The 15,020-nt window shown below is 48.4% G+C and overlaps 1 protein-coding gene across 6 annotated transcripts in view; it reads left to right on the top strand.

The window, feature by feature from the left end:
* PDPK1 (3-phosphoinositide dependent protein kinase 1) overlaps nucleotides 1-15,020 on the top strand; it is an 83,949-nt gene that overhangs the window by 30,175 nt on the left and 38,754 nt on the right. For all 6 annotated transcript variants that reach the window (XM_023616528.2, XM_070231150.1, XM_023616526.2 and 3 more), the window contains 5 exons: nucleotides 679-945; nucleotides 5,044-5,086; nucleotides 5,309-5,446; nucleotides 10,027-10,171; nucleotides 11,062-11,159. In XM_023616528.2, the coding sequence (XP_023472296.2) occupies nucleotides 736-945; nucleotides 5,044-5,086; nucleotides 5,309-5,446; nucleotides 10,027-10,171; nucleotides 11,062-11,159 (634 nt within the window). In that variant the 5' untranslated portion in view covers nucleotides 679-735. The remainder of the gene's footprint in view (nucleotides 1-678; nucleotides 946-5,043; nucleotides 5,087-5,308; nucleotides 5,447-10,026; nucleotides 10,172-11,061; nucleotides 11,160-15,020) is intronic.

Below are 15,020 nucleotides of genomic sequence, written 5' to 3'. Positions count from 1 at the left end.
AAAAAGGAAAAAAAAAATAAAATCTTTAAAAAAAAAAAAACCAGCATGTAATGCTTTAATTGGCTTAGAGGTAACTTTGGTGTGTAGTGAGCAGTTTGACTCTAAACCAGTTATCTTCCAAATTGTTAACCAATTATTCCACTGTAGTCTTTTCGAGAAGCTTATTTTTTATCAGCTATAACTTTTATGTGTAGTTGGCAATTCTTGGACTCTTCTTTCCATTAGAATTCTCTGTAGTTGGGGTGCCGTAATTGAATGCCTTCCGTGTGTCCAGCCTTAATCAGGGTGTGCGAGCAGGGCGAGGGGGTCTGGGATAGGAGACACTTTGGTCACAGGGTTTGGATCGGATTGGCTGTGGATGACATTTAGGCGGGGCAGTGATGGGAAGGCCAACTGGCCAATCATGGGGGTGGGTTGGAGACTTCATGCAGTGCTGAGGGAGGAAAGTGAGGGCAGATAGGTGCTGCGTTGGGTTGGTGGGCATGCAGGACAGGCCGGGCTGGGATGTGAGCAGGGAAGGGACTTGGGAGAGGAGAGCAGTGGCCTGAACCACGTGGCAGAGTGTCAGATGGCATGCCCTATACTTGATGTTTGTGTTTCAACAATGTCAACACTTCAGTTCATGCATTTGGGAAAATCTGCTTTGAGTCTTACCTCTTTTTTCTCTGTGTCCACTAGTATGATACCGTTCCTATTCAGTCCAGCGTGGTGTTATGTTCCTGCCCATCCCCATCAATGGTGAGGACCCAGACTGAATCCGGCACGGCCCCTGGCGTTCCTGGCGGTGGTACCAGGCAGGGCCCCACCATGGACAGCACCGCAGCTGAGTCCAGGCCGAGTGCCAACTCCTTGCAACATGCTGCACAGCCACCACCACAGCCTCGGAAGAAACGGCCTGAGGACTTCAAATTCGGGAAAATTCTTGGTGAAGGCTCTTTTTCAACAGTGAGTACAGGCTACTCTTTGTCGAATGAGTATGTTTTCCCTCGGAAGGCTGACCTTCCTTGGTGGCTTGGAGCTGGGAGACCCAGATACCAGGGTGGTGTTCTTCCCTGTAGGAAGGTCTCAGGATTCTTGGCAGTTCCTCTCCTGTTGTGAGGGTGACTTGGGGCTGGCTACTACCAAGCAGGTCTCATGGCTAAAATATCTAAGCCATGATTTTGTAGATGAAAGCTTTAAAAGGCATCTCTTGATCTTATTTTTTACTTAAAAAAAAATTTAGGGGCTGGCGCGGTGGCGTAGTGGTTAAGTTCATGTGCTCCGCTTTGGTGGCCCAGGGTTTGCAGGTTCAGATCCCAGGTGTGGACTTGGCGCTCCTCGTCAGGCCATGCTGTGACAGCATCCCACGTAAAATGGAGGAAGATTGGCACAGATGTTAGCTCAGTGACAATCTTCTTCAAGCAAAAAGAGGAAGATTGGCAACAGATGTTAGCTCAGAGCTAATCTTCCTCACCAAAAAAAAAAAAAAAAATTCAGTTAATTTTTATTCTAACCAGGTATCAACAAGTTACATTGCATGTCCTTGTGTCCCATTGGTAAGGCCCTGGGAAGCTTTTCTGTTCCTTGGATTGAAAGTTAGTATCAGGGCCGGCCTGGTGGTGCAGCGGTTAAGTTTGCACATTCCACTTCACGGCCTGGGGTTGGCTGGTTCTGATCCTGGGTGTGGACATGGCACTGCTTGGTGAGCCATGCTGTGGCAGGTGTCCCGCATATAAAGCAGAGGAAGATGAGCACGGATGATGGGCAAGGATGTTAGCTCAGGGCCAGTCTTCCTCAGCAAAAAGAGGAGGATTGGCAGCAGATGTTAGCTCAGGGCTAGTCTTCCTCAAAAAAAGAAAGTTAGTATCAGTATTAGTATCTCTTCAGAGGTTTTCGGAAACATTTAACGACCTTTATTATTTCTCTGTTACTTAAAAAAAATATATACAAAACAGTACACCCTTGATATTTGCTGGATTTGCAGCCCAATACCCAAGCCCCTAGATTCTTGTGACCTCAGCTTCATAAACAGAAATATCACAGCACTGTCAAATCACACACAGGACAACTCTTTTTGCTACGTAAGTCTCACTTGTTTTGTAGTATTTTTCCTCTTAAAGCAAATAAATGAAGTTCAAAGCAGCTCTTAGCTGAGGTTAAAGCCCCCTGGCTGTGGCAGGGCCAGGAGCTTGCCATGGGCTCACGGGGAGGCCCGAGCACCTGCCCCAGCCAGGGAGCGCAGTCTGAATCTGCGCCTCTGTGAAGAGGCAGATCCCTGTGCTGTGGCCTCTGAGGTGGGCCCAGCGTGCGCTGTGGATGCCCGGGGTGGCCCTGCAGCCTCCTCATTCCGCAGGTGTCCTGAATAATAAGTCTTTCTTGCCTGGCCTTTGTGAAGAAACCTTGTGTGAAATTTGTTTTCCTTTTCTCTTTTTACATTTATGAAATATTTGAAAATACAAAGAATAACATGAAATATAGAGCTCACCCGTGTTCCCAACATCATTTTAATTCATGTTAACTTTTGCTCTCCTTACATTTTTTTTTTAGATTTTTTTTTTGGCAGTTTTTGTTTAAATTATGAAAGCTTTGTGCCCTCGTGATAAAAACCTTCAACTGTGAGGATAGTCCCCAGTAGGTCTGGTACTCACACACCCTTTCAGAAAGAAACTGTTTTGAAAAGAACCTTCCTTGGGTATTTTGCACAGTTACTTACTACAGTCCAGTAAAAGAAGAGTTCTCTGCTTGTCTCAGCTTTACGTCATTGGACATTTATCTGGACTGGAAAGTGAGGACTTATTTGTGAAATTCCCCCTGTCCCTGGGTTTCCACAGTGGGTAAAACTAGGCACCATCCATTCTGGGTGACATACTCGTGATGTTGAAAGGCCCCAAGAAAGCAGTAATTCTTGTCATCCCTGTGCCTTTTGAACCCCTGTCCCAGGGAGGTGCCTGGGAAAGCTGGAGGCTCCTCTCAGGTGCCATTTGGAGTCCTGCAGTCCTGAGTCTCAAATGATGTGTGCCGTCAGGTCTTTTTCAGCCTCCTGAAATAGAGACCACTTAAAATTAGATTTCCCGGGCAGGGCTGGTGGACAAGCGGCAGCTCGCAGGCTGGGCAGAATCTTCGCTTGGCAGAGCCTGGCGCTGAAGTGCAGGGAGGGTCAGCCTCCTGCTGTCCGGCAGCCTGCAGATGATCGAGACATCCAGATCAGCCCTGCTGTCGGCCCTGGGTGACGTGGAGGGATGTGTCATGCCTTGTTCTCTGGAAGAGGGACACTCCCTGCCCTGCCCCCATAAGGAAACTTCCATGTGAGATTCTCAATTCACGCAACAGAAAGATTACGTAAATGTCTCCTTCAGAAAGGGTTCCATTAAATATTAGTACTTTCTAACAACTTTTTCTTTTTTCTGCTTATGTAGCTAGTACATGCTCTTGTGAAGAATTGAACATTGCATAAGTACATAACCCAGAGAAGGGAAGTCCCTCCCCCATGCTCCCCAGCGCCTGAGAACAGTGCACACAGTTACGTTCCTCCAGAAGGATCTTTCCACTTGAGTGCATATAATCTGACCTTGTTCTTAGTAACTGCAGGCTGTTTCACACTGTGCTCTTCCAGGATCACTTCTGATGAGTCTGGTGAAGAATTCTGTAATGGGATGTAACTCATAACCAGGGGCCAGAGGAATCCGGCCTGTGGCCTCCTTAGGTCTTCCCAGCAGGTCTAGGGATTTCCCGGGAGTTGGGCAGGTTTCATCTGCTCTCTGGGCCTAAGGCCGTCCCGCTGCAGGTGTCTTAAGAGAGGCATTTACACCAGCTGGCAGTGGTGGGGCCGCCCCAACTGCCAAACTGGGTTCATCAGCCATTTGGAAATTGGTGCTCAGGGTGTGCCCTGGGTTTGCTTGTGTAGAAAGGTCTTTTCCACATTGTGTGATGCCCCTTTGGCGCTCTGTCCCCAAAGTGGAGTTTCAGTACAAGACTCGGGGATGCAACAGAGAAGGTTGAGCTGGGAGTGTGACTGCGTCCTGTGAGGGAGGCACTCTTCCCAGGCCCAGTGACATTTAGTTTCCTGTGCCCTTGATAGCACGGTATCTGAGATGGCATCAAGTATGGTAAAAATTATTGGAAAAAGCCCAAATTCAGGATGGCTTTTTGGAATGAACATATACTGAAGACGTATTCTTAAAGTTATTTTTTATTTATTTACTTATTTTTATTTTTCCTTTTTTCTCCCAAAGCCCCCCAGGTACATAGTTGTGTATTTTTAGTTGTGGGTCCTTCTAGTTGTGGCATGTGGGATGCCCCCTCACCATGGCTTGATGAGCAGTGCTGTGTCTGAGCCCAGGATTCAAACCGGTGAAACCCTGGGCCGCCGGAGCAGAGTGCGTGAACTTAACCACTCGGCCATGGGGCCGGCCCTTTAAAGTTCTCAGTACCTGCTTGTGGAGTTATTAGTTGCTGCTGCTTGTGGAGGTATTATTTGCTGCTTGTTACTACGGTTGTGAGGGTTATGCTAGTCTGAGATGTTCCTGAATGTACATTTCACTGCACCATGGGGATTCTTGGCAGCTAATAAGAGCCTTCTAAAGACGGTCGAGAGATATATGTGTTTGCTGTTAACCATTAGAACACATTAACTTGGTCATTGACATTCAGCTATATTTGTTAGCACAGGACCAAAAATATTTAAATGTAGGGGGCTGGCCCCGTGGCCAAGAGGTTAAGTTCGCGCGCTCCGCTGCAGGCGGCCCAGTGTTTCGTCTGTTCGAATCCTGGGCGTGGACATGGCACTGCTCATCAAGCCACACTGAGGCGGCGTCCCACATGCCACAACTGGAAGGACCTACAACTAAAAAAAATACACAACTATGTACCGGGGGGCTTTGGGAGAAAAAAAGGAAAAATAAAATCTTTAAAAAAAAATTTAAATGTAATTTCAAATATTTAAATGTTATTGCACAGTGGGGGTGGAGTAGCCTGTGTGGTTGGTTGTAGGATGATGTGAGACTCAATGCCCTGATTACACTGGGTATTTTTTCTCTTCTCTTTCCCCCTTTTCTTCCCAACTAGGTTGTCCTGGCCCGAGAACTGGCAACCTCAAGAGAATATGCTAGTAAGTACTAACTCCTGTGAGCTCTGTGTCTGGGGCGCAGGGACCCCTGGAGGTTTCTATGCTGATTTCAGGGGATAGGACGCTGTTGGTCTTAGAGACCATGAAGCCAGTGGGTGTGTTTTGTGAAAAACTTTAATTTGTATCAGTTACCTTTATGAGTAGTATCTTTAGTATTTTCTTACCGTTTCCAATTGTAGTAACTCACTTCTCTCTTACCTTAAGTTAAAATTCTAGAGAAACGTCACATTATCAAAGAGAACAAGGTCCCGTATGTAACCAGAGAGAGAGACGTGATGTCGCGCCTGGATCACCCCTTCTTTGTTAAACTTTACTTCACGTTTCAGGATGATGAAAAGCTGTGTATCCTTTGACCAGTCAAGCCTTCTGAATCACACCAGTGAGCCTGTATCGTTTTGGAATCATGACCCCATTGTTTGTTTTCACAAGTAGCCCCTTCCCTGGAAAGGAAAAGGGTGGCAGATTCTGAATACAAAGGAATTCACATCACTTTGCTTTGGGAGCCTCTGGGATTGCTGACATTCACTGAAGTATGACAGTCACTTCTAGAGAGATTGGCACAAACATTTTTGAGGATTTTTTTATTGATAAGCGTTGTATCTAAAGGATTATTATTTTAACCTCACGGTTGCTAGACATCTGTTCAAAGGTATTCCCTCATTCCTCTAACCAGTGTCGTTGGCATATCTACCAGGTGTCAAGTCCTGTGCTCAAAGCAGGGAAGTGAGAGAAAAGAAGAATGACCTTGGGCATTAGGGGCACCTGGAAGGCTGGCACCTCTTTGCCTTCTTTGGCCCAGGGCTATGGGGTTTTGTTGGAAGGGACATCTTTACCCGGCTCAGTCCCAGGTGAGAAGTCCAGGGAGTGACCCACAGGAACCAAAACCCTTTCTCCCTGTACCCAAGACGCTGTCCTCCCAGTGGCAGGCACTTCCCGCAGCCCTCCGGCCTCCCTGCCTCCCCTGTCAGTGGTACTACCCGAGAGTCTGCTCTCTGCCCATGGATCTCTGATTGCCCGGTGCCCCTGGCTCTCCATGGCTGTGCATACTACTTCTCCAGATGCTCCTCCAGCAGACATTACACCCCACTGACTCTTTGCTTTATTTGACGGCATCTCACACTCCCTGACTTCTTCTCTAACCCTGGGGCACTGAGTTTTTGCTCTTTTACTTTTGCTTAGGGATCAGGGAGGCAGGGCAGCATAGCAGTCAGAGAGGGTCACACTCTGTGTCGTCTAGCTTGTCTCTGGGCATGTCCAGCACACAGCCAGGTGGGCCAGCTTCTCCTTACTCACTGGCTCCTTTCCTGCACTTGTTCTTTGAAACCAGGACTTCCTCCACCCCAGTGTGCCCAGTGACTCTGTCCCTGATCCCAGCAGATGTTCTTGGCTTCTCTTCAACTGAGCGAGGTCTGGCTGTCACATCAAGTTGGTTCAGAGCTTGTTCAGGTTTAAACCTCAGTCTTTGCATTTGTTCTTTTCTTCCTGCCTTCAGGTCTCTGGAACCCTTTCCCTCACCCCACCACCCTCAAAGCTGCTCCAGTGTCTGAGGGCTTGGCTTCCCCCTCCCACCTGAACCCCACTACCTCCTCGGACTTTCCCCTTCCCGCCTCCTTTTTCTTCTCTACATGCAGATTCTTCTGGATTCAAACTTTGCTGGATCTTGTTACTCCTTTAACACCGTTTTCTGGCTCCTTCGCCTGTCAGCTGAATTTGTTCTGTTTATTGAGAAGTCCTTGTTGAATGCCAGGTGCTGAGGATATGCTGGTCAATAAGGTGAAGGCTCTGCCCTCACAGAGCTCACATTTCCAGGGAGGAGTTAGATATGCACAGATGGTCCATGCCTGTGTGAAAGACCTTGAGGGACTAAGAGCAGTAAGGCCAGGTGAGGGAGCGCTGGAGCATGCCGCTGCTTTAGCTCAGTGGTTTGAGGGGGCAGCGTTGGTCAGAGACCTGGGCGGAACGAGGGCAGGAGTGCGGAAGTACTTACGTGCGAGTGGAGCAAAAAGGCTGGCAGGGGCCAGCTCTTTAAGCCTTGGAGGCCTGACGAGAGTTTTGAATTTTCTTCTGAGTGTGGCAGGGAACCCAGGAGAGCCTCAAGCAGGGCAGCCACTCTCTGTGACTCTGTCTGCTGCTGCAGTGAAGGTTTTTGTTAGTGAATCGGGTGAGGCAAAATGGAGCCAAGGTGGCTCCTGGGTGAGGGACCTCAGAGCCTGCATGCACAGTGCTGCTGTATTTGAGCTGGAAGAAACTGGGGAGAGGCTGGGCTGGGGGTGGATGTTGCGTTGGCATTTGACGCATTCATTGGTACTCGCTGCTCAAGGGCACGTGGACTGCTGGGTGGCTGCCAGCAGAGTCCTGTGAGGAGTCAGGGCGGTGAGCACATTGGGAGTGTGTCAGCAGGCTGCCTGGCCATGGGGGCTGCTGAGCAGGGAGAGTCTGAGGCCTGAGCCTGGGTCACCCCCTCAGCAGAGATTTGTGTGCTGAAGGAACCCTCCAAGGAGGCTGGAGGGTGTTGCCAGTGAGTGGAGAGGACAGAGACCCGGGGGCCACAGGACCAGATGGTTTCCGTGGGGGGTGCTGGCAGCCCAGCCAGATGCTGCCCAGTCAAGTACATGGGGTCTGGGCCTGACCTGTGGGTGGGCCCTCTGCAAGTTGTTGATGTGGCAGTTTGGGCTTGGGGAGGAGGGTTCAAGGGAGCGAGGTGAGGAAGTGCAGACACTGCAGAGTGGGCTCTTCCCAGTGCTTTCACTTTAAAGGGGAGCAGTAAAGTGGTCTAGTAGTCAAGGGCTTGTGGCTGGGAGAGGGGTTCCTTGTTGGTTTGTTGTAGGTGTTACAGGATCGTTCCTGTCCCCACCTCTCTGTTGTCACTGCTCATGTGGCAGCATCAGTGGCCTTCTGAGGACATTGAAGGGGCCTCTTCACATCTGTTCTGTGTCTCTGTCACCTCTGAGGCCACCTTGACCCCTTGCTCCTCGAGGTCTCTGGGACCCGTGTGACTCTGCTCCTCCTTGAGCCTGTGGAAGGCTGCCAGATTTTCTGGAGGCCCGGGCCTGGTCTTTCTGCAGGGCCTGTGGGACAGTGTCTTGGTTGGAAGGCTCTGACAGATGGCGCACACTTGACTTCTCCCAAGGTCACGAGTGGTGGGATCAGGCAGCTCAGTGTAGGTGAGTGAGCTTGCTGTCTAATTTCAGATGGGATTGGCCAGAGTAACGTAGTGGAGGGGACTCTGGGTCTTTGTCTAACGCTGTTTTTTGCTCTTGATCTTTAACACAAATTCCAAAATCCGTGAAGCTTGTGAGGGCTCACTCTCCTCCAACAGGAGTGAGACCTGGGGATTTCTGCCCCACTCAGAATCGTAATTACGCTAAAGGGAGGATGGGGTGCATATTGGGGCTTTTCTTCTGGGAGAGTTTCCTTTTCTTTCTCTCAACACAATATATGCCACTGACGATTCTGAGCAGCGCTGAGCTCCTGCTTGGGGGTGGGTGGGTGGGAGTCTGCAAGCCGCTAGTAAAGAGGCCACGGACACCAGCCTTCCCTGTGGAGGGGGCAGAACAGGGCGAGGTGGGAGTGCACCTGGCCGAGGCCCTTTGCATTCCCTAGAAGGAAGGTTGGCTTTTTGTTTCAGGTTCCCATTGAACATTGTCTTAGTTGGAATGGCCTGGGTGGCCGCGGTGGGGCTGGAGCGGGGGCAGGTTTGGGCAGCTTTTATTGTGGGTCACTTCCCTCCTTGGCTTGTCCTCACTGCTCTGCAGCTTCAGGCTCCTTCCTTGGTAGGAGATGGCAGTACCTTGTCAAACAGAAGCCAGAAGGAACACCCACCCTGAGCATAGGCCACCCCTTCCCACCCTCAGAGACGCTGCTCAGGGCAGCTGGAGACTCGGGTCATTGTGTCCCTGGTTACCAGGGAGCCATGAAGTACCTGTGGATTTCCATTAATAGGTGGAGATGTTTGGTGCTTCCAGGAAGAAGCAGTTATAGGGGACCCATTTATTGTTCCAGACTTTACGCTTCTTTGGAAAAGAGAAAATAGAAGTAAAATGTGACACTGCAGTGCTCTTGGAGAGAAAGATGACTGTGTTCCTCAAGTCTCTCCCTAATGGGTGCCCAGTAAATAGATGGAATGGGGAAGTTAATAAAATGGCATTTCTCTTACAAAACTTGTCACTTTATACTTGGAAAGGAGTGTTCATTTGAGAAGTTTTTACATGAATTGTCTCTTAGCACAGCACGTGGAATGCAGTTGGTACTCAGTAAATGTTGTGTACCTGTTGTGGTCCAGGTTTGGAGGCTGTGTTATGATGGAGACCCCCTCCACCTGCTTTGCTGAAGCCTGTGAAGAGGCAGGCCCTGACCACTGTCTCTAGCAGCTTCCCTTCACTGAGCCCATGAGTGCCTTCTGGGGGCAGAGGGATCTAGACCGGGCATTCGGGCTGAGAGGCTTCTGTCATTGTGTTCTTGGTGAAAAACCCACCCTGGGGCCTGGCCCTGGAGCCGGGGCCTGGGATTCCTGCCAGACCCAGCAGCTGTGGGTCTGACCATGGCAGAGTCTGACTCGAAGAGAGGCAGCTGTCTTGGGCCACAGGTACCTTCAGTTTTCATTAATTAAAAACATTCCTATTGGGGGCCAGCCCTGTGGCCGAGTGGTTAAGTTTGCACGCTCCGCTTCGGCAGCCCAGGGTTTTGCTGGTTCGGATCCTGGGTGCGGACATGGCACCACTCATTAAGCCACGTTGAGGCAGTGTCCCACATACCACAACCAGAAGGACCCACAACTAAAATATACAACTATGTTCTTGGGGGATTTGGGGAGAAAAAGCAGAAGCAAAACAAAACAAAACAAAAAAACCATTCCTATTGGGCTGTTAAGGTCAGTTTGAAAAAACGACTTTTGCACTCTTCCTTAACTATGCGATATTTAGATTTTGGCCTTAGTTATGCCAAAAATGGAGAGCTACTTAAATACATTCGCAAAATCGGTTCGTTCGATGAGACGTGTACCCGATTTTACACGGCCGAGATGGTGTCTGCCCTGGAGTACTTGCACGGCAGGGGCGTCGTCCACAGGTACCGAGCGGCCTGGCGGGCTTTGCTCACAGCCTGGGCTCAGCTTGGCTTCATTTCGTGGAGGTGTGGGGACCATGTCACCTGACGCTGAGAGACTCCTGGACCTTTAGATATCAGAGGAAGTTGGTCAGATGCCTTTTTTTGCCAGACTAGTAGCTCTTAGCCATCTTGACTGGGGCTTTTATTTAGTCATTTGTAGCTTTTGTGTGTACTTATTGCTCGTCTCATTTTCCATGACTTTCTGATGAAGTCAAATTGAAGCAGGTAAAATACACATAGTATACAATTTCCTGTTTTAGCAGTTTTTCCAGTTTTATTGAGAAATAATCGACACACCTCACTGTATAGTAGTGAGGTGTACGGCGTGATGGGTTGATTTACATATATTGTGAGATGGTTACCACGGTAGGTTTAAAAGCTCTTATTTTATGGGTTAAAAATGATAGATTATGGGCCAGCCCCAGTGGCCTAGTGGTTAAGTTTAGCGTACTCTGCTTCAGTGGCCCGGGTTTGATTCTTGGGCGTGGATCTACACCGCTCTGTTAGTGGCCATGCTGTGCTGGCAGCCCACATACTAAAAAATAGAGAAGGATTGGCATGAATGTTAGCTCAGGGCAAATCTTTCTCAGTAAGGGGAAAAAAAATAGATTATCCATCAAAAAATTTATTAGAGTGATGAATACAGTTATGAATTGATGTGATTTGAGTGTTCTCATTGTATGCAGTTGATACTTGTTCATTGTGAACTTCAGAATTGCATTTTTGTTCGTTAGTCTGTAAAGATTTTAAGTATTAATCAGTTCATTTTGTTTCCAGCAAAATTTAGAGTATGTAATGATGTTAGTGTTTTAAATACTTAATCTGAAATGTAAAAAAATCTCTTTTTGCAGGGACCTGAAACCAGAAAACATTTTGTTAAATGAAGATATGCACATCCAGATCACAGATTTTGGAACTGCAAAAGTATTATCTCCCGAGAGTAAACAAGGTGTGTGAGTGCTTTGTTTCCAGCAGATCCTGGCTCAGGCCTAAGATCAAAACCAGCTTCTCAGAAATGTGTTGGATGGCATTGTATTCATCCTTAATGACAGGTGTTGTAATACTTTGTTATTGTACAATAGATTCCAGAGCTTTCACATGGGAGGCCCTGCCCTAGTGGGCCTCTTACTGAGGGCCCTGGCACTGTGGGCCTGGTCTAGTTCATGGAGAGAAGGGGCTTCCTAGGCTGCCTGTGGTTGGTCTGCTTGGCCTTGAAGTGGGGGTGGGGGTGCCAGGTTGCCAGGAGCTCTCTGCATATTGTTGTCACAGATCCTCAGGTCTGCGAGGCCCCTGCTCCCTAGTCATCTTCCTTGAAGATGCTGGGGTGCTACATTTGTTCCTGGTCCCCCATGCAGGGGTGTGGGGTTGTTTCAGTCAGTTCCCAGCTCTTCCTGTTGAATGGCGCTGCAGGTTGTAACTGGGGAGCACTGTCCCTGTATCCTAGTGCCCACTGACTGTTTGTCTGTCTCCTGTGTGCAGCTGCCTAGACACGCCCATTATAGTGAGGTTCTTTAGAATCACAGAATGAGTGGGAGCTGGTTTTTACCTGCTGGTCAAGTGCACATTCATAATTGCAAACCCTCCTAATCACTGTTCCCCTAGGGTAATTCCTGTCGTTGAATTGTGTATTGTGACAGTTTTATCACCTGAGGAGGAGTTGCTGACAGTCCACTTGGGCCAGAAGAGTGCCCGGGGTGTCTTAGCTAGCTAGGGGGCGTCTCTGTGGGGTCTCACTGCCCTTCAGGTATTCATTGGATGGAAATCATAAACTCTGGGGGTATAAAGAATGGCAGTTTAATTTCTGAAAACTGTTTGCAAGTCTTGGGGTAGAGAGATGATAGAGCTCTTTATAGTGAGGTTTGGGGGAAGCTGAAGGCCACTGCGCGAGTTCATAAGTGACCTTGAAAATGAACCTTGGATCTTGGGACAAATGTGGCCATCAAAGCTACCCTGACCTTGCCGGGACCACCGTGCAGCACACGTGCCTCTCTGCCAGTGCTTATGGATACGTGTGAGAGGACCTTGGTGAAAGCGCTGGAGGAAACAGATATGTTGGGTGTGAGTACAGGGTTTGCTGGCAGAAGAGATTCAGAGAGAAGCATCCACTTTGCTGCAACTGCTCTTGGATAGAAAAGGGGAACTATGAGCACAGTGCAGTGGTGGGGAGGAGCCTGGCTTTTCAGAAGAGCCCTCAAGCTCAGCTGAACGCGCCTTCTCTGCCTTGGGCTGGAACTGCGGTCCGTTTAGCAACACCACGTTGGGCAGCCACTGTCCTAATGCCTGGGTCCGCTCCACCTGGTTGTGCACTGTCAGGGATTCAAATCTGCACTGCTGAGAGGTGCCTGGCCGCGCATGGCTGGGCCACTGTAGGTTCCCTTCTGCACAGTGCCTTATCTTTCCTTTCCGGGTGTTTTTCCAGCCCCGTGTTTTCAAACTGAGGGTTCTTGGGAGGATTCCATCAGTTAGTGCCTTAACCTCTGTGCAAACACTCACAGGGTCACTAAGACTACGTCTTGGATTTGGGAACTTCTCTGAGAATCCTAAAGCTCCGCCCTTTTGGGGCTGAAGCAGAACATTCAGTCAAGTTTTTTGATTTGTTTCTCAACAAGGCTTAGTCCTGGCGCCATCGCTTGCCCTTTGTAGCCCCTCATCCCCCGCCAGGCTTTGAGGGTGGGCAGCCTCCCACCTGGAGATGCACAAAGCCCAGGGACAACTCCTGGCACTTGTGAGATGCCCTGAAATCTTGATGTATTTGATTCATTCCTATTCCATAGTAACATGTTATTGGCTGGGAACCACGTTTTTATGGACATGCTATAACCCACAACCATAAGCATTGTCCCTGACAGAGGTGACCCAAACGGGAACTGCCTTGTCCCCGAATGTTCTTGTTATCTCATGTGCACCTTCCCGCTGAGACAGGCCACCGTCTGCCATGGGCCCCCAGTCAGCCTTGGGAGCTGTCCACCCCAGGGTCTCCTCTGTCTTTTTTTCCTTCATGTAGATTTCCTTCAGAATCTATTTGGCACAGGCCAGTCCTGTTGCCCTGTAGCCACTTAAAAAAATAGAAGAATTTAAATACATTGGTGTAATAGTGAAATAAATCTGCTTTTATTTCTCTCTGGAAGCAGGCGGCTAAAAGTCCTTACGGTGTAAGCCGGGGAGGATTGCTTGTATATATAGATGAGTTGGCTTTTTCTTTTTTTTCCTTCTTAGAGGAAAAGGGAAAAACATGTATAATTATGTGAATGATTCATTTTAGTGACTTACTCTCATTTTCTGTTTGAAGTTGTTCAGAATTTATTCCTGCATTAGCTTTCTTTTTAACTTTTATGCAGAGATAGTTTCCCCAAAACATCTTAAAGCTTCCAGGAGGAAAGTCATGGCGGGAGCAAGGCCAGGTTCCTCAGCTGTGCAGTGAGCATATTTCACCCTCCTCCTAGCAAGCGACAGGCTGTCTGTCCTCACAGACTTCTGTCCCAGTGGGTCGATCCTGGAAGGGGTGAGCCCGTATCTCTCTCTTACTGCTGTGTGTTGGGTTGGAGTGGCCCCTGTGTCTGTGAGGGACCGAGGTGGGAGACAATAGGGCAGCTGTTGAAGGCATGTGGGATTGACAAGGACTTTCTGTGCTGGCACAGAGGACTTGTGACTTCTAGCCTTGCCCAGGGGTCCCACAGATAGATCCAGGGGAGGGCAGCTTAATCACGTGGAGTAGCCCCTGTCTGTGGCTGTGTCCCTGGCCGTTGCCCTCTTTACAAGAGGCTTGGGGAGCTTGGGGTGCCCCAGAGGTTCAGACTTAGAGTTTGTGTCTGGAAACCTGTGTCCTGAGTTGTGCTGGCCTTTCTGGTGTGGAGGCTCCACTCACCAAATAGGAGGGGAGGGGTGGCAGATGGCTGGAGAGGGAATGGAGTGGGGAGGCTTCAGAATCTAAATCACTCTGTCACTCCAGCCGCACCTTTGCATGGCCCCTTTATAGATGGTCGTCATCCAGACCCTCTCCCAGTGTGCTGTTGATTTGAGACCCTCTCACAGCGCCTCTGTCTTACCACCATTCTAGCACGGGCAGGACCCCCTCCCCCCCATGATAGAGTCAAGTCCCTATACTTAACACCATCAACACAACTCTTACCCATCAAGAAACGGTTTATTCTGATCCTTTCAATATTGGTACTTGTTTAGTCATAGCTATGATGCATAGAGTGTGTTGTTTTTGTTTTTTTTTAAACACGGAGTACCTGCTTTTTGTAAAAATTCAGACCATAAAAAATGTGACCTGATTCCCACCGTCATCGATTTGTTTTCCCTGTAAATATTTTAGTATTTATCATTAAAATATAAAGCTTCTTTTAAAAAATGTAACTATCATACCATACAATTTTTATACAAAAAAATTGAGAATAATTTCTTAATATGTCAATGTTTAGTCATTGTTAAATTTCTAATCATCGTAATTCCACATCATAATTTTTTGGTTGTTTACTTGAATCAAGATTCAAATAAAGTTCCCATGTTGAACTTAGCTAATTTGTTTTAACCTATAGCTTCCCTTCCTTGTTTGTTTTATCTCTTCTGTCTGTTAAAGAAACCGGGTCGTTTGTCTTATAGGGTTTCCCAGAGCTTGCTGATTGTGTCTCTGTGGAGTCATGTAACTTGCTTCTCTCCTGTCTGTACCTTCTGTAGATTGGGAGTTCGATCTGGCTGCTTGATCCCATTCAGGTTGAATCCTCTCTCACCAAAGGCTGGTGATGATGTGTTCTTCATTAGGAAGGATATAAATCCAGTTCTCTCTCTGTGTAATGTCACCATCCTT

This window comes from Equus caballus, chromosome 13 (assembly GCF_041296265.1).
Source record: "Equus caballus isolate H_3958 breed thoroughbred chromosome 13, TB-T2T, whole genome shotgun sequence".
Taxonomy (NCBI): domain Eukaryota; kingdom Metazoa; phylum Chordata; class Mammalia; order Perissodactyla; family Equidae; genus Equus; species Equus caballus.
The sequence above is the reverse complement of the archived record's forward strand: the minus strand, read 5'-3'. Positions and strand labels throughout refer to the sequence as shown.